A 19,683-nucleotide genomic window follows, 5' to 3' on the forward strand; every position below is an offset into this window, starting at 1 on the left:
GGAGAAAAACTAAGAAACCATATAAATCTATAAAGAAAAACTAAGAAACATATGTCCATCAAACATTAATATGAAGTGTATATTGCTCAAAACACCAAAAAATCCTAATGAATTTCACAGTAATGTTAGAAGCAAGAAAATGATAAAGTCAAAATGTTCATTAATCATGTTAAGCTGTGACTCAGTGCTACAGCATGGAGTTTTAAATAATTCATTTCATACATGTTTCCATCTTGTGTTCCAGATCCAGTCCCGTTAGTGAAAGAAAACATTTCACAACATATTTACAAAATCATGATATAGTCAACACCAAAGTATATAAAACAGTACCTCTTGATAAACGAAAAATGCTAAAAAAGAAAATCTTTAAGCCCTTGAATGCTCTTGTCAATAAGTCATCTATGGAGAAAGTACCATGGATTTGGAAGACTGTTACTGAAACATCAACCTTCCAAAGATAAGTAAACCCTAGACCAGAAATTATTGCCTAATTATCTATCTATCTATCTATCTATATCTCTGATGCCTGTTCCATCCAGGAACTCCCATCAAGGGGTGGCCATGGCAAAAGAGTCTCCAATTATCCCTGTCCTTAATTAAATGCCTCCTTCACATAAATCATTCCTTACATTCTTTCACTATATTTCTCCCTCCAGTATTCCTCCACCCTATTTGCCCATGCCACAGGTGGTCTTCCACTCATACCAACCCCTTTAATTGTACTACCATATATTCTCCTTGTAAACTCCCAGTTTTGCATTCTTTCCACATGCCCAAAACACTCAAAGTATTACATTTCATCCATTCTATCACTCCACAATTCACTCCCTTTGCATTCCGAGCCATACTAAATCTCTCATACACCCTTTCATTTCTTTCTTCATTTAATATAGTCACACCACATGCTCTTTTCAAATAACTCATTTCTACAGCCTGGATTCTTGATGTCTGCACCCCATTCCATGTCCATGTTTCAGCTGCATAGGTCAGGGTTGGGAGGACTATGCTGTACCTTAATCCTCTCTTCACTTCCATACTTACACCTATACCCTTCATCATTCTATCAGGGGACCCAATGACTCCTCTACCCTGTACTGCTCTCTCCCTTATCTCTCCTTCAATATCACCACACTTACCCAAGACAGCTCCCAGATACTTAAATTTCATCACTTCTTCCAGTCATTTTCCCTTCCCCCCATATCAACAACACAATTTAGTACATTTTCTTCTTTCATTCTATATGGTTTTACAAAATCAATACTTTCACTCTTTCCTTTCAAACACCATTACTTTACTTTTACTTGCATTTACCTTCACTATGCTTACAAACATCACAAAACACACTTACAAATTTTTGCAACTACTCTTCAATCTCAGCAAACAACAAAGTATCATCTGCAAACAGGATTGCCACTAGCCACCATATCTCACCACCACACTCTATCTCTGTATCCCCCTTCTATTTTCATCTCTCTTATCACTCCATCCATATATGAAAATACCAAAAAGCCACAGAGACATTACACAACCCTACATCACACTTACATGTATCCCAAAACTTTTGCTAGCTCTCTATCCACTCTTACACACACATTTACACTACGCAACAGTTGTGCTAAAGTTCTGCTTTCTTAATGCTAGAATTTTTCAGCAAAGGATACTAATAACTTGCTGATCATCTGGTCGAGTCTTGATCGCATGGATGATGGGGAAGCTAAACTTGCCTTCGGTGAGATCCTCACAATAACTTTTACTGTCAGTATACTGTTGGAAAGAGAAATAACTTCACCAATAAATGATAATAATAAAAAAGTAATGTATTCTATTACGAACGTATTCAGTTTGATAATTCTTTTTATCCTAAGCTAAGTAGCAACTTCTACAGATAATGCATGTGAACTTTTCCACATTTTCTATAATAATAATAAATTCCCATCCTAATTACACAAGGTAAAGTAAGTGTTTGAAGGCATGCATGTTTTGTGGGAATTAATTCTACTAAACTGGGATCTACAAACACAATTCCACAGGCTGGCTAAGTTCCCTGGGACACACTTACTAATGTGCTATGCTTGTTACCCTGCTACTGACATTTAAAGTAGGTAATGTATCAATGAGAGAAAATTAGATGCCAGGGAAAGCATATCGAGATATTTTCAAAGATCATTTCAAGTTATATTACTAATCTAAAAGAAAAATTTGGGGGGAAAAATAGTGAACTATTGCCCACAATTTTTGCTATTTTTTGGACAGCAATAGACTTGCTTGAAAACCTCATTATAAGGACAATTTTTCATGCTGATTATGATTGACTGAAGCTTGTAATTAAATGATCACATCACAAAAAAGCTTGTGTCATTATATGCTTCATACTGACTGGGAATCTGTTGGCTAGGTGAAGCATCATAAGATATATTCCAAGATTTTTCCAAGGATGGAAGCATTTCATTTTGTTACATTTGTAAAAGAAAAAGTTTTGGGGGATAAAAAAATCTCAAACCATGGTCTGCAACTGTTGGTATTCTTCAGGGGGGGGGGGGGCTGGACAGATTTGCTCAAAAACTTAATACAAGGACCATCTTTCATGCCAAGTGCCAAGAATAGACTTGAATCTATTCTCTAGCCATCATGTGCAATAAACAGCCTAAGGCAGGTAACAAATTCATCGATGAACCCCTAGGGGATGATAAATAACTGGGATGACTATGGACCAACTGTTGCAACAAGGATTTGACTCTGTGAGCTCTTGAATGCATCATGGTCAGCAACACTAGCCGCTACACCAAAGACATCCCTTTCACAGAAAAACAATTACTGTAATCTTATCCACTTATCAAGCTTTACCACAATATATCTTGTGTAATCTTGCACTACCTCCTACCTTTCTAATGATCCATTTGCTATGACCACAGGTATTGCTTCAACCCCTGTATACTGCATTGCAAAATATCATTCTAATCCATGCGTGTCTCATTCTCCTGAATGCTCAGGCCTCGAACATTATCATAGCCCCATCTTCAATCCATCATTCCCCATTGCTCCCTCCACTGCTGACTTGTAAATCCTTTTAATCAATAATTTACTAGTCATTTCATGTGTCCAAATCATTTCAACCCTCTCTGGACAACTCTCTCAATCACACTGATCTTTCTACCACATCTTGCTCTCACCCTGTCATTCTCTACACAATAGTTTTTCTACACAAGCTTGCCTTTCCTGCCTTGGTAGGGTAGCATCAAGAATTGAGCCCTCAAGGGAAACTTCTTACTCTGCTCCTTCTGTTCCCATTTCTCTGAACTGATACTAAAGAGCCTTCCACGACTACCTTTCATATTTGCCCTCTGCAACATGCAGGAGATATGTGAGTAGTGTTTCTTATCCCTTATGCCTATGGATATGCCCTTGCATATTGTCACCTTACCTCCTTCATACACAGGTTTGCATAATCATCTCGAATTTGGAAGTATAGCCCCAAAATTCCTGTGATTGTAGAGAAATCACCCTGAACTTGACTGAAGAGTTGCATTAATCGAATAGCCAAACCAAACAGTCCACCAGTCTCTGGAAAGAACACAAGAATACTAAAACCATAATGTTTATCTCTAGGGATGTTTGGGGACTCTTCCTGCAAGTGGTAATGCTGTAAGCAGTCACTTTCAATGAGGCTTTATTGCAGCCAGCACACAAAAGAGATCATAATACTGTCTAGAATCTTCTCACCCCAGAGAAGCCTACCTCACTGTGCCCCCATGTAAACCACAGCCCCAAAGATGCAGGTGCCAAATGAAAGGGGCCTTAGTGTCACCTATTAACAACCAACAGTTTCAGTTTATAATCTGAGTGGCAATATGTTTTAACTATTAATATCTATGATAAAATCTTCATTGAATAAGACACTTTATCTTCATCATTCTACAATTTCTTTTTCTTTTACATGAATGATGCACATCACAGGAAAAGTAAATCAAACGTATGTACTACTTCTGATCAGTGCTTCAATCTGAGCATAGTCATACACCATTCTTATATGTCAAAATACTTTAACAGTTTCAATGTAGGTCCATACACAATGTCATGATTATTTTTGAGGATATTTGATAAAGTTATATGATTTTGACAAAATGATTTTGACAAAGATTTTTTTTTCATACATATTCGGCATTTCCCACATTAGCGAGGTAGCGTTAAGAACAGAGGACTGAGCCTTAGAGGGAATATCCTCACTTGGCCCCCTTCTCTGTTTCTCCTTTGGGAAAATTGAGGATTTCCAGCCCCCTGCTCCCTCCCCTTTTAGTCGCCTTCTACATCATTCACTAATGTTTACACAACATTGTTCCCATTGACTAAATCTATGTGATAATCTTTAGAATTTCCTAACAAGTTTCCTTTACCATGCTGGGTAGAATAAATACATCATAAATAAATATCAGTACACAATGTCCATTTCTGCCTTGGCATAACTACCTCTTTCCATCATGGAGCCAGACCTCAAATCTTCCTTCACCTTCTAATCATATATTGTCTTAAACCTCAGTTTTGTTTCAAACAAAACTCGCATATCTAATTTACCTTTCCTAAAAAATAAACCTATTTCATGCAATGACATTTAATCTTTTCATATTCCATTCATCCAAATCTATTTGTAAGGCTTGTTATGAAGGTTGATTCAAACATGCTAATATGCTTAACCCATACATCACATGCAATATTAGTAGACAAATGAATATCTGAACTGGGATCTTAATTCAAAACCTACCAATCATATACTTTTAAATCTACACAGAACTATCCATTAAACAACTATGATATTCTGATAAATCATGTGGTACAGAATAGTGGCATTCTCTACGAAAATAAGAAAGCTCATTTACTCCTAATGGTCATTTGTCGGTACTCATCCTCTGAGGGACATGTGAAGGAGTCTCGCCAATAGATTTCCATCCCTTGACCTCGGTGAAGTTCAAGCAACTGCTCACAAAACACTGAAGTTGCCTGTCAATAATAAGGATTTGTCTTACACAAGTTTCAGTTTTCAGTGAAAACATTAGCATGAGAATATATCACATTATCTCCAACAATCAAACAATCCAAGAAGTTGAAAACTGCAGCCTCACAATGCAGTCCTCAGTGCATTCTCACATATTCAAAATACCATCAAGGGTAATTATCTACCCTATTTACTACCTGCTTTTCCTACCAGTCTTCCATCTTTTCCTATCCTAGCCCATTTACTTCTATTTTCCCTAGGTGCATATCCATAAAACATGCTCTGAAATAAAGCATGCATTCTGAAAAGATTCAGAAAGTTTCCTTTTATTTGAATGCGATAAATGGTATACACGATATAAAAAAGAAACATACAAAAGAGTATGATGGAAAAAATTTGAGGATGAATGGGAGTAGATTCATAGGGGAAATACAACTGAGGTAAAGGCACATTACGAGTGAGGTAAGCACATCAAATAGGTATTTGCACAGTACATACACCTGCTAATATGAATGAATAGAATGGTATCTTCAAAAGTATGAGTTGAGAGGTGCTCATATGTATGAATCAAGCAACATGCTAAATGCATGTACATTGGAAAGGGTACTAACAAGTGTGGATGTAGAGAACTGCTATCACTTACATATGGTAGAAAAAGTACCTTCCCAGATGAGTCCGACAAATTTTGAAATGAATACACTTTGTGTTGCCTAAGTAGGGTTGGTAAGCAAGAATCTGAGACAATTTCCCAATAATTATGACATATGGTAGTCCCACTTTTAAGTTATTTCCATTAAAATATGAAATCAATATACCATTTAATATTGCACATAAAAGAAAATGTTGCTAGTAGTCAATATAATATCATGAAAGCAAGGTCAGACCAATACGTATTTCTTAATATTCTTTACTTCTATTGTCATGTTGTTTCACACAAAAGTGGCAAGACACTTTCTTCCCATGTGTACAAGTGTGCAGGTGTCCTAGTGTGTATCTGTATTGAGTACAACTAAAACTTGACACAAGGGTGACATTGTATGGAAAAGAAAAGCAACATCTTGTGAAGGTAATGTTTGGAAAATCCTTCATGAACTGCCTTCCTACAGAGAATGAACTTATGAAAATTATTCTTGTAAAAAGGGAAATTATAGAATATCAAATTCTAATTCAGAAAATGATGAGGTACCTGATAAGATGTGATGGGTAAAAATATTCCATAAATCTATCTAATACACCAATTCTTGCATACAGAGCAGTGCAAGCTAAGTAGTAACTATAAAAATTGATTCCTAGACACAAGCAATTCATCTCAGGTCAGAGGAATTCACAGAATGATTGTTTTTCTAAATGAAAAAGCCTCTCAATTTCATAAAAATATGCTAATCAGCCTCCAACCACATCCCTACAAAACAAAGGACTGGGTTTTTCAACATGTAATTATTCTCTATATCATAGTTACTTTCACAACTAACCTGAGGATGGTTTAAGGTGAGAACTTTCTCCAGCCCTAAGAAATACACATAGTTAGCAGAATTGATGGTTGAAGCAATACCATATATGCTATGTGCTACTGGGATACCTCGACGAAGAACACTGTTGTCTTCAATGTCATCTATTCTGTGTGAATGAAAAATGTAGTACAAAAATGCATTAATAATTAAAAGTAATAACAATAAACAGATATATTTTTCCTTAAAATAGTATATCTACCTAAATAATACAGGGTGGCTTTTATAGGACAAGAACAATGTCTACAATAAACCTTGTCTGCCTCCCAGATCATTTCAATGGTGATGTCACACTTGCATTACTTTGTCATCTCCCCTTTGGCCTTGTCTACCATCTGCATATGTCTGGGCTGAGAACTGGCAAGGTTCCTTAAGTATTCTAGGTCCATAGGGTCTTTATCTCCTGAATAAGGCGAGGCACTTATAAGGAGCTGCCTGATCATGAGTTCTGAGCACTCAGTGCACCTAAAAATCTCACATGTACCCACATTTTCACAATTTCTCCTCATTAGAAAGGTAAAAACCAACCATCTTGAAGCATAGGTGGAAGAAATACAGCACCCAGAAGTGAAATTCTTAACATGAAGTGGCAGTCTGGAAGGATAAAGAACGAATATTGTTCCCTCACGACAACCTGAGGCAGACTGTAGTGTGTTGTTGGAGCTCAAATCATTAAAAATACTAGTATGATGATTTCACTCTGAGAGCATCATATTCTTGTACCTACAATAACATTAACCATGTATTATCTTTGAAAATATACCAGGGGTGTGTGTGTGTGTGTGTGTGTGTGTGTGTGTTAGGACACTATCTATATCTTTAACCTGCATTCCCTTTGGGAACTCCCTCAAGGGGGTGGCCACAGCAAAAGTCTCCATAACTAGAGAACTCCAGTGCCGCTTCTTAGCATTTAGTGCCTCACCCTTACACCCTTAACAGGCCACTGCCATAGGGAAACTCTAGCTCAGTGTTTTTAGAGGCTCCCACCCAATGTTCCCACCAGCTATTACACTTTATAATTTCAAAGAAGTTCAACATCCAAATAAATTACTTTTGTATTTCTATTCATAACTTCTATGTATAAAATTTGGGCTCTTACAAGGAAATTTAACCTGTTTAGAAATGGAAACTATTTTTTATGAACAAAATTTAAAATCTATATCATACAGTAATGTATCTAGTCTGGCATTGCATGATTCAATAGCTCCCATACATCACATGCAAAGATACTAGCCTTCGCTGAAATGATGCTCATGTCTGCAAATATTGCTACTCTGTTGTCCAGGCACTGCTGCAGCCCAGCCTGTGCCTTGCTGCAGTTCATGTGTGCTGTTTTGAATCCAAGACGGGCATATCCCAGCTCTCCCAAGCTATCTCCGTGTATTTTTCTGTATTTTGCCTTTATAAAGGCACTCTACAAAAACCCTAGATCCAGTGATGACTGTAGTAATGCTAGTGGCATGAACAGAAAGCCCATTACACTTACAGTTGCATAAACAATAGATGGCATACAAAAGTTAGAAAAGGATGTGTCAATGTGCAACCTATGACACCCTTCTGATATTGGTTCTTGCTTTATGACTAAGAAGCAACATACATTGTCCTTTGCTAGTAAGCAAAGGACAATGCAAGAGACACAATCAGATGACCTGAATAAGTTTGTGAACAAAAAGGTTTAAGCAAGGGTACTGTGAAAGTGTGCTCAATTCTGAACCCATTAAAAAGAAAGGTCAAGCAACTTCATCTGGGGTTGAATATAAATGAGCCATGTGAGCAATTCACAAGATGGTTTAACAAATTTACGGTACACCATGGCATCCACTACCTGAAAATGAGGGGTGAGAAGTTATCAGCAGACAAGGATGACACGTGCTAACTCGCCATTAATCTCAACTGGCCAGATGCTAATCCTGCCACTTTAACTTCTATGTAATCTCAAACCTCTGCCTTAGTATGCTTTATACATTTCAGAAGCAGAGATTGGGAAAGCTCGTAAATAACCACAAGACAGTTCTAACATTTTCAAGTTATTGGTATATAAATAGAGTAATGTATATCGTATACATCAGTACATACATGCATACACAGGTATTACTGGATTCCACCAGCTTGTGGCTATGCTACAAGGGAAATATCACCTTTGGCAAGGCTGAGCGATTGTCTGTAGACCTTAAAGAGTACAGTTTCATCAAGGAACTTCGCATTCCAAAGGAGTCCATATTCTCCCAGCTACTGAAAATAGCACAGCCTTGAAGTTGCGGGAGCCCCTTCAAAGAATAGGGGCCTGGGATAAAATCAATAATAATAATAACAATAATAAACTAAGAAGCTTGTAAGGCCTGATTGTACATAGGGAGGACCTAGTTTTGGTGCATCATATATGACAACTACAGAGTGATATGAGAGAATGAGGTATTTCTCAGTCTCTTCCTGGCACTGACTCAATAATGTGGGAAATGGAACAAATATGGAAAACTAAATAATAACAATAATGATAATGTCTTGCTTAGATCAGCTAAAAATCTGAGTTGTGAAAGACGAGGATGGGGTAAAATTATAATTCTCCTTTTTTGTATAGTATCAGCAAATAATTAAGAAATATTCAAAACCTTGGAGACCACTTAAATTCAATAAACTTAAGAAACAAGAGATGAAATTCATTCTTAATTACAGAAAACTACTCTATTCTTACAGTACAAGCACTATCTCCCTTGAAGATACTGTATGCAATGTATTCCAGTAAAATCATAAAAGAAATAGAAAAAATAAACAGAGCAAATGACTTAAAAGGTATGGTATACTGTGCCACAGAGAAAATAAAAAATCTCGTTTCTCCAGTTAATCTATGAAAAGAATGGGTTAAGAACACATTAAGATGCATCTAAAAAACTAAAGCACTGCTATAAAAAAAGAGGAATAACAAAAATTAGATATCAAATATTCACCTGAATCTTGATACAAACTATTAATTATCTGTGATAAACCACATTGCATCATGATCCTAAATAAAACCACCCAAAACATGAGTAAAATCTATGATCCGAGATAGGAATTCAATACCAAGAATACATAAAGTGAATTTTATGGATCAAGAAAGAAAATGGATCAAATCACACCTAAATACCACTAAAATATTTCATCAACCAGCAAGATGCATTCACCACACAGCCATCTACCAACCATGTTGTCTCATCTATGAAGCTTTGAATGACCAGTGGTAATATTCCAGACATAAATGTTACAGAATCTATATTTTGATCTAAATTCCCCAAAACAACTCAACAGTACAGTACATCACTTGAAATACCCAATGAAACAATAAATTGATGAATGTCCTCAGGATTGTGCAATTTTTCTGAGGATGCCTGGGGTGCAGCATATTAACTGTAATGTCAATAAAATATCTAAACCTCAGGAGTAAACACAGAGTATCTAGAAGATGATATGAGCTGAGCATTTGCTACATTTGATCTATTGCATGAGATGATAAACACAACCAAAAATAAAAAGAGGCCACAAAAACAAATGGAAAGCCATAGTTCTTTGAAAAGCTTTCATAAACAACAAACCGATGAAATCTTTCTGCACTCCCAGTGATCTGTGTAAAGTCCATGCAGATGCAGATGACAACATAACTATCATATGAAGCACAAATAAACTGGCCCACCAAAATCTATCAGTCTTATCTTTATATTCAAATTCAGAAGTAAAAATTATGATAACAATTGACTAATCAAAGTGCAGTTAATTCAAATGTGACCGACACAGAAAGCTTGCGGAGTGACATGATCATTGGGAGATGGCGTGAGTCTGGTGTGCTGCCTACAATGATATTTCTGGGTGTAGCCATGTGCATCCTAAAACTGGTAAGAGTTGCATTAATCCAGTGAGCCCAAATTGGTGGATCTTGAAGTGATCTTAACAATAAATCTCCATATTTATATATAAAAGAGCAAAGGACTATCAACAGAAGACCAAATTCACTACTTCTAGTTATGGTGTACTATATAAGCAACCAAGTGACATATTTACTGCTACAAAAATGCTTTTGTCTTCTTACAAAAAGCGATGTGCACTGTGCTTTATACTTTACGAAAGCCAGCAAAATTTAAGATCAATTAAAAATAAAATAAGGCACAAAACTTACAGGAGACTTGCATTGTGAAGCATATGGATGACCTCAGATATTGCCATAAGCTTGTCCTCAGGAATTCTCATCCAGTAATTAAAAGCCTGGGCAAGTTTCCCTCGGATCATTTTCCCAGGAACTTGGAGGACATACGTGAAGGGCTGCAGCAATACCTTTAAAAATAATAGCAATACATGAGTTCTATTATTCTTTATGCTAAGAACTAATATAGTTCATTATCATTTCTATAGATTTCATCAGATCTTGCCTGCAGGTGGATACAATGCAAGCAAGAAGTCAGCTTTGGCAAGGATGTATAATCATCAACAGATGGAATGGAATAGTCTTATTTAGAAGCTTTGTGCTCCAAAGGAGTCCACCATTTCCCTGCTACTATGTGAAGTGCAGCCTTGAAGTTACAGAGGCACTATAAACGGGGACCTGAGATTATGATAATTTCCAAACAGTGCAAAAATTACACATTTCCAAAATTTGAAACACTTTCTGGGAATTCTGCCTGCCATATAACAATTAAACTGGTGTAAAAGAACGGCCACATCAAGCATACTCAAAGGGAAAAAGCAAACGGATGGACAGATATACCAAACAGGCAGAAGGGCAACTAACAATGATGAGGTAAATAAAAAGAAGATATTGCAGTGCATGAATGAAAGTGTGGAGTTTGAGAATACTGTATGCAGCAGAAAATCAGTTGTGCTACAGAGTGAATGTTGCCAAAGTTTTGTTCATACAGACATAAGCATGAAAGAAACTAGTTAGACAGTCCTGGATCTTCATTTGAAAAGCCTAATCATTCCAAAGGACTATGAATGTCTCTCTAACTGTCTTCTGCACGTCAACCAATCTTGGCTTTCAAAGGGAACTTAATCATCAAGTCATTAGTACTAAGAAAGTACTAATGTTTAGAGATCATGATCCTTTGTATCATCTATCCTGTGATGTTTGGGTAGCAGATGCTTCTATCCATTCATGCCCATCCGTTCAGGTGTAGCAATTTGTCTCCAAATTTATGCAACAGAAATCTTAAAATGAAAGTACTTGTCTCCCAGGAAGAGAGATCATCTATTAATTGCTTTGGGAGGTAAGACAAGACTTTTAACCAAAACACAAGAACCAAATCTTCCTATCTGAAGCTTCAGATCAATGTGAAGAACTCATGCATATACAACATACAATAACACCATTTAGATAAACTGTGGGAGATAACAGTGACCAGAATTTCTTTAACAGAGTTTTATTTGCTGTTTCCTTACTTAATAAAGTAATATCAATCTCAGATGACTGAGCCATCATGGACAAAACTTAACTTACCTCCATCTCCATGGAAATCAAAAATACTGGAGGGTAGGATTTCCAGCCCTTTGCTTCTGCCTCTTTCTGTCACCTTCCATAACATGCTCTAGAAATATCTGCATTATTTTTCTCCCATATACAAACTTGATCTCAATATATATCATTTTTCTTAAGTTTGCCCTAAAAATGTCGTAATATACTAAGAGAACTGTTCCTTAAAAATCATATCTGATTGCTACACTATGAAATTCAATTTCCTTTTCATCATATATCTGCATACATACATCAACTCTTGTCTTGAATATCCATAAGCTTTAATGCCATATCATGGATGTATATAAGAAAAAATAACACAACATTCAGGCACAGAATATGGTTTTTAATCATTTCAGTGATAAAGTCCTCAATTGAGGCAAATGTTTAAGAGTGCTCTTTTCCTCAACTGAGGTACACAGTGTGAGGTGCTACTGTCCTTAATTCAGGCAACAGTGTAAGAAGATACTGTCCTCAATTAAAGCACATGCTTTCCTCTCACAAGGTGAATTCTGCATGCACTGTAGGCTGGCCACAGATGGCAACTCTTACACAGGACAAGTCACTGGAGCTGCCTGGAAAGCTCAGCACCTTGCTAGGGACCATAGTGGGTGGTTGTGCACCTTTTCTAAGAACTCAAAGCATCTATAGCACCCACCACCAACTGCGGTGCCTACTGCCACCCTAAATTTGGAGTAGCCAATCCAGTAAATAAAGAAATTTTCAAACACATATACTATGTAACTCTTAATTCATATTAAAACACAATGATAGTTTTTCTGTGCTAACAATATAAATAAAAGTAGTTATCACAATTACTTACAGGAATGGTCAATCTGGTAAATACTGTGCTTTTCCTATGCTTATAAGGGCTGTCTTGATTTTTTACAAAAACTGTTTTTATATTTTGATCTGAAAAATCTTTCTGTTACCTTTAGCACATTAGTGAGAGGTTGAAAAGACCAAGTACACAACAAAAGGGGTTAAACAACAATATTCCCTTCCTGGTTCATTCCCCCCAGTTAGAAAAAACTAAAAATCTTTTTTTCCTTACAGAATATGTACAACCCACCTGGATATCAGAGGAGTTAGTGACATGCATAATAAGCCAGCACTTCAGTGACTGTCAAGTAGCACTCCATCAGTCCACATGTGGACTGATGGCACTTTATTCACAAACATACAAGATCTCTTTGTCACACATAGCACTTGACAACTCAACTTACAATTCATTCTACAAAGCTCTAGATTTTCTGCAGAGTGCTATGTGCTAGTGCTGCATTTTTAGCAAAATGGTAGAAGCAATACACAGAAGTAGTAAGAACATTAGACATGAGCATTTGGTAGAAGTAGAGGGTAGGAACATTTTGGTGAGAGCACTAGGCAGAAGTAGTAGGTTGGAACATTAGGTGGTAGTAGTTGGTGGGAACATAAGAGCCACAGGAAACACTGTGCTAGATGCCCTGACCATTCCCTAAGGGAGTTCCCAAAGGGAACTAGCACCAAAGACATTGGTAGATAATGTCTAGCATACATCAACAGGGAAAATACAAAAGAAAATTAGTACACTTTCCTCTGTGTTGGTATGGGAGGGTGCTGAGTGACCACAGAAGGTTTATGCTAGCTACTTTGATGCTCCTTATACATGTATGCCTATGATAATCATATTTGCCTATGATAATTATATTTTTCTTTCTTTTCAGGGGTTAAGGGTTAATATATTCTACATACAACTAAACAATTATACACTTTATCATAAGTTTTCAAGGCTTGAATTAACATTGAACAAATAGTTTTTCTGTATCTTTTACATATGTTAAATAATTTTCAATTCATTTTTCAAGCTTACGTTATCAACTTGTACAAAACTTTATTCACATAAATAAGAGAACAAATAACTATATAACCAAAATATCAACCAAAGTCCCACAAATTTTTTTCTATAAAACTAAATACATAAGTAAGCGCACACACATGGCAACTCGCCCAGATGACAAATATAAAGTCTTGATATTGTGTGGGTGACTAAAATATACAATACTTTTCCAGCTATGGTAACAGATTCCTAGTGACAATTATGGGTAACTGGAAGAAGTAAACATCATCAGGGTTTTTAAAATGACGCAGGTGACAACGCAAACAGTTATAAGAATTGTCAGATAACAACAGGAGCATTTCAAGGATTAACGGCTTAGAAAGCAGTTAACTGTGCTCGGGTGTGTACACAGTGTTTTCAAAATCTTGTTCAATACTGTAAGTCAAGGAATATCATACATCATCTACCTGCATCTGTAGTTATTCACCGAGACTTTAAAAATCAGCAGCTTATTTTCTCCTCATTCTCTGCATGAAATCATTATCATACACAGCTTTTATATGAAAATCCAATGTCTAAATTTTAATCTGTATTACAAGTTCACATGCCTACACAAAATCACTGACCAAAATCTGATTAACAATGGAATTCAATGGTTCGTTAAACTAGTGCCCAAAGCTAAAGGAGCCCTGCAGTCTGAGAATTTATAAAAGTAGTGCCAGAAGCTTGCCCAGTGAAAGGCACATCTTGTACACACACACAAAAAAAAAGAATATACAAGCTTAACCGGTGAAAGGCACATCTCGTACATAAGAAAAAAAATATGAATGCAGACAAAGTCTTGTAACAGCATACATTACTTCTCTAATAGCAACAGTAAACCCACATATAATGACTGGGCTTAAAACGCATATTCATACAAGGAAAAAAAAAAAGGACTGAGCAACATAGTCTATAATCTAAGGCCACTGGACCGTAACTGATTATAATTTGGATCTCTAAGCTTCACTTATAATATCAACAAAAAACAATGATGCCTTTATGTAAAAAACTATGGTAAAAGGTTATCAAAATACACTAGAAATATGGTTCATTCGCTTGATAATACTTCTCGATCAAGAAAGAAAATTACTAAACCCAATCAATTACTATGCTTTTGTTTATCATGACCACTTGCACTCAAGAGGGCCTAAAAAAAAATGATCAATTAACCAAAAAAAGGAGACAAACCTGATCTTGTTTTTTATCACCACTTGCACTGAAAAAGGTCTCCATGTTGAAGCCTGCATTGCTACCATTACTTTCCATCTTCCTTGGGCTTATAAGAATGAAGCGAAAAGATATCTGAAATAATTCCATATATGAATATCAGAATGTAGCACCAAATGTAAACTTTCAAGTAAGCATAACTTTGGTACAATAATAAAAGGAACAGTTCCTGCATTTTCATTAATAAAACGATATGCCATTATGAATGTGAACTTTACAATTAAAACTTACAGTACTAACTATCATTTTTATCAATAGAAGACCTAACCTTACCATCAACTCTAAAAAATGGGACAAGGAATTAATAGTATAGCTACTCTATAAAATGAAAAAAAAAAAAAAAAAAATTCACGGAATAGCCCACTTAACCAATTATCTGATCCTCAGCGCAAACCAATTCAATACTGGCATATTTCTAAAATGATACAGGTCCTACAATACCATAGGTTTTGTTGCTTATTTACCAGTTCAGCTTGAATCACTATCAGCTTTGTATATTGAGTGATTTTGTTTAGCAGCATTAGCAAATCACTTGAATACAATAACAGCTGCAGAGGACAATCTGGAGAGATCTGTCATATTCACCAATATTAAACAGGGTAATATGGCTTTCATACTTCAGGGAAAATACGGGGCTTTTAATGTAAAAATTGGTAAAATACCTCTTAAACATCAATAGAACCTAGGAATGCCAAAACTCATTGTGACCAAAATGAGTAAAGAAATATACCAATATTATAGATTCATCTGTTGCACGGGAATGTCGTCTGTTTGCTGGAATTCAGAACAATTTCTGAGTGCCCAATCATGGGCATCACTGGTAAATTTCAGCAATAATACTGTAAATTACAATCAATCTTGATAAGTAGGGAGGTTTGGTGAGGTTTTCACAGATCCTCTTGATACTTTACAAGTGTGCTCCTACTTCTACTTTAACCTTTACTTTTTTCAGTACACTACTATTGCCTTATTCCTTATCATTTCATAATATAGTGCTCCAAATCATAATCTGCAACTATTATAATATTCTCTACACATCACAGTATCAATGCAAAACAAAATCACTATATATTTAAAACTAATAACCAAACATTGATAAAGTGGCAAAACACTGGTCTTTTACTTAATTTTCATATCAACCCCCAAATTTTCTAAATATACATAACCCTTGCTACTACTACCTCATTTATTATTACGATCATTGTACTATCGAAACACTATGCTGTCATTGCAAAAAAAAAAAATTACTACAGCTAATTTGTGTGTGGCTGAAATGATAATTCATCACTGAAACTTTTCCAGCCCAGCTAAAAATAAATGAATACACTTACATTCTTACATTACGCATGACCACCTTAATCTACATGACCTGGCCCATGGTGTCGCATTTATCTTGCGACATTGATGAATATCGCATCACATGTGTCAGTAAAATTTCTTCATCTGCACATGTACAGATTTTAGCTGCAAATTGGTTTTCCTACCCTGCAGCATGTCACTGTGTTCATGCACTTCTCGAAACTACAAATATTCTTGACAATTTCTTAGAAAATGAAAAAGCAAAACCATGTGTATCCCACGACGCTGGAATGAGGCATAATAACACCCCAACAGCAAATCAGCCTGAGTTCATATTATAAGCCAGTAATACCTATCAAACCGTGAGATATGCAATTCGTTAAGATTAGAAACACTGAAAATGTCTCACTTTACTACGAATTAGCTGTCTTCTCTATACTTCTTGCCTGTTTTTGTTATCAAACAACTCTGTTCACTCGTTGCACCTTGCATCTGCCACGACTACCAATTCAATAACAGAAGTCAGGGGTAAGAATATAAATCTGGAGGGCTCATGGCCCCTTTACTGCCTGACTGAAAGGAAACTTCCCTGGTAGAAGCATGGGGACAAGCTTCACCATTCACAACACTGATCAATGATTCCAACTACTGCAATGCACCCTACGCCAACAACACATCCAATTTCACATCCTAAGACACAAAATCTTTCGTCTCAAGCCCTATTACTAACTCACATGAGAGTCTAGTGGCCTCCAGGTAGCTTTCGAACTGTAGGAGAAGTGTTAATGTAGAGTTCTGTCAAAGAAAGTTACTCTTGAAGTCGGAATGACTAACCAGGAACGAGAGTGAACACAAGTCTCAGTCACTGCAGCGGCAACATGGGCTCCTCCCACTGCTATCGCTCGTTCTCAGAATGAGCACAATTCTATCCACATTATTACTCACTTTGTATGCTTTACAATTACTTCAAAGTATGGCAGCCATAAACTAACGACTATGAGTACCTTTTTTTCATAAGAGAGAGAGATAAGGTGAAATATATCTTTCCAGAGCTTGAGATGATATATATTAAGATTAGTTTAAACACGCCCCACAGCGTCTGCAGAATCAGCTGATCTGATCCGTTCTCTATGATAAGGTGATTTAAAGCCATGTGGAAAAGAAATAGGGATAAGGGTCAACTTATAAAGCATTATCCATTGATTACTATACATGAAAATAAGGAGAGATACTGTTATTACTTGATTCATCAATTGCATCATTGTCATTACACTAGTTATGGGCAGAGAAGGAGGTATCAGAAGTTCATTATTAACTATTAGTTTTTTTTTTTCGTGATCAGCAAATCGCAAATTAATATTGTAATGAAATCGTTTACACGCTGAAAGCAGTGTTGGTACGTACATTTTAAACTATGAGTAAAGTTCTTTTACAGTTTATTTTCGAGAACATAAAATCAACTTTTGTAGGTACCATAGATATCATCGCTTGAGTTGTTGACTTTTGAGGTGTAAACTGTCAAGCATTCACGATAAAAGATGTGACAAATGATTTTCTGATTTCCGAATTCCAATAAACAACACATATAACTAAATTTTTTGAAGTTGTTCTATATTCATTTGGGTTTTGTGTTCTTGTTGAAATATGAGAGTGAAGTCGAAGTGGACAGGGAGAGTTGTTCATCCACAAAAATAAGAAAATAAATTCCGAGTTGTCTTAACGAACAGTAAGATATGTACGGTCACGATCTATATTTTATTTGCCCTCCACTTTCTTCGGAGGGAAGTCGAAGAAAGGCCAGGCCAAGTGGCAAGTACGTTTTGTGCTCTCGCTAAAAAAAAATAATAATTACAGAAAAAAAACTCACAACGTACCATATCATAGCAATGTTTTTATTCATACTTCATAAATGTGCCGATGTGTTTCGTGGGATGTGTACGTACGCTCCACCGTCATCGTGAGTGATTCCCAAACTATTGAACATCTACAACTTCCTTCCAGCCAAGAGGGTGAAGAAATCATGGATTGTGATTGTACATTAACAGGTGAGCTGGGAAATCATTGACGGACTCTTAATAATGTCGGGAAGGTTAGACTGCCGACTAGTCACTCGACACAGCCTATACGATGAGATCTTAGTGTGAGTGAACTGCAGACTTTTTACTCGACACTCTCATCTCAGATATAGTTACAGGATTATCACCGTCGATACAGTTACAGTATCATCACCGTCTTTCTCAGGTTGGAAGAACTCTTCAAGCTGTATCTTATTGTAAAATAATGAAGGCGCTCGGCGATGGAGATGAGGAGTAACATAGTCATGGTGTTTTCCCAAGTGATTTTAAGACTGTGATCTGATTGAAACAGGAATGATGTAGCTTTGTGATAATTCATTAACCTTTCAAGTATTTACTGTATTTTACTCTGCCACTGGGTCTAAAATGTCATCAAATACTGATATTTTCAGTGCCATGAAAACAGGAAATGGCTTTTAAGGGCATCAGTTATCGAAGAATTTCCGGGTAAGCGTGCCTCCCGGGTCCTCCTACATGGGATATATTCGTGCCAAACAGAATCAGGCGATCTAATTTTCCGGAAACTCAATGATTTTCACATTCAAAAGGTTGGCATCTGGAATAATGAATTCATTTTGGCAAGGCTGAAATCGAGTTTCACAAGATGATACAATACTAGAATCTTATTACATCACTGGTCTCGCGGGCTTGGCAGTAATATATACTTTTTTGTAATTAGAGATTACGGAATTGCAATAAACATACAACAGTAAAGAGATGATAAAAAAAAAGAATGTATAAATTGCTATCTTGAATACTTACCTTTAGCCGCCGATAGTACTTTTAACCAAGACCACTAACACATGTATTTTATTGTTCCTCCTCTTTCTTGGTATGTTGCACTTAACTGAATATGACTATCTCGAAAATTTATCACAGAATGTAAAGTTATCTCCCTCTATGCATTGTTAGAATTCCAAGTACGTAATATTCCATAGAAAAAGACGTCCTTGTAATTAGTAGACCTATTATGCTCTGTAAATCATGAATAAAGTTAAAAAAAAATTAGAATATGCAAGACCAATGAAAGACGAAGATAATGTGCAGCAGTGGTCAGGCAAATGACAATTAAATATCATGCCAGTCACAAATTTGTAATAAGATGAACCTATCTCAACTTACCTTGAAGAAACGTAATATGCCTAACCTAAAGTGAGGAATTCGCATTCGGAGGGTTGTAACAAAAGTAAACCACGTATAGCACAATTAGTAGTAGAAGTCAGAAGGACGTGTGGAATCGTTCCTTTTTAAGG

At 36.3% G+C, this 19,683-nt stretch overlaps 2 protein-coding genes across 8 annotated transcripts in view; one reads left to right on the top strand and one right to left on the bottom strand.

The window, feature by feature from the left end:
- qm (geranylgeranyl pyrophosphate synthase quemao) overlaps positions 1–19,683 on the bottom strand; it is a 42,718-nt gene that overhangs the window by 15,364 nt on the left and 7,671 nt on the right. The window contains exons 1-7 of one of the 4 annotated variants that reach the window (XM_071681799.1): positions 17,190–17,260; positions 15,018–15,131; positions 10,643–10,797; positions 6,460–6,604; positions 4,872–4,992; positions 3,422–3,561; positions 1,662–1,764 (exon numbers count right to left, since the gene is read on the bottom strand). In XM_071681799.1, the coding sequence (XP_071537900.1) occupies positions 1,662–1,764; positions 3,422–3,561; positions 4,872–4,992; positions 6,460–6,604; positions 10,643–10,797; positions 15,018–15,095 (742 nt within the window). In that variant the 5' untranslated portion in view covers positions 15,096–15,131; positions 17,190–17,260. Of the gene's footprint in view, positions 1–1,661; positions 1,765–3,421; positions 3,562–4,871; positions 4,993–6,459; positions 6,605–10,642; positions 10,798–15,017; positions 15,132–16,764; positions 17,020–17,089; positions 17,261–19,683 lie in introns of those variants that run through there. The other 3 variants (XM_071681796.1, XM_071681797.1, XM_071681798.1) reach the window with 3 other exon arrangements.
- rush (rush hour) overlaps positions 18,250–19,683 on the top strand; it is a 47,580-nt gene continuing 46,146 nt past the window's right edge. For all 4 annotated transcript variants that reach the window (XM_071681785.1, XM_071681794.1, XM_071681789.1 and 1 more), the window contains exon 1: positions 18,250–18,400. In XM_071681785.1, coding sequence (XP_071537886.1) covers positions 18,265–18,400 — 136 coding nt within the window. In that variant the 5' untranslated portion in view covers positions 18,250–18,264. The remainder of the gene's footprint in view (positions 18,401–19,683) is intronic.

The sequence above is a fragment of the Panulirus ornatus genome, chromosome 33, assembly GCF_036320965.1.
Source record: "Panulirus ornatus isolate Po-2019 chromosome 33, ASM3632096v1, whole genome shotgun sequence".
NCBI classification, from domain to species: domain Eukaryota; kingdom Metazoa; phylum Arthropoda; class Malacostraca; order Decapoda; family Palinuridae; genus Panulirus; species Panulirus ornatus.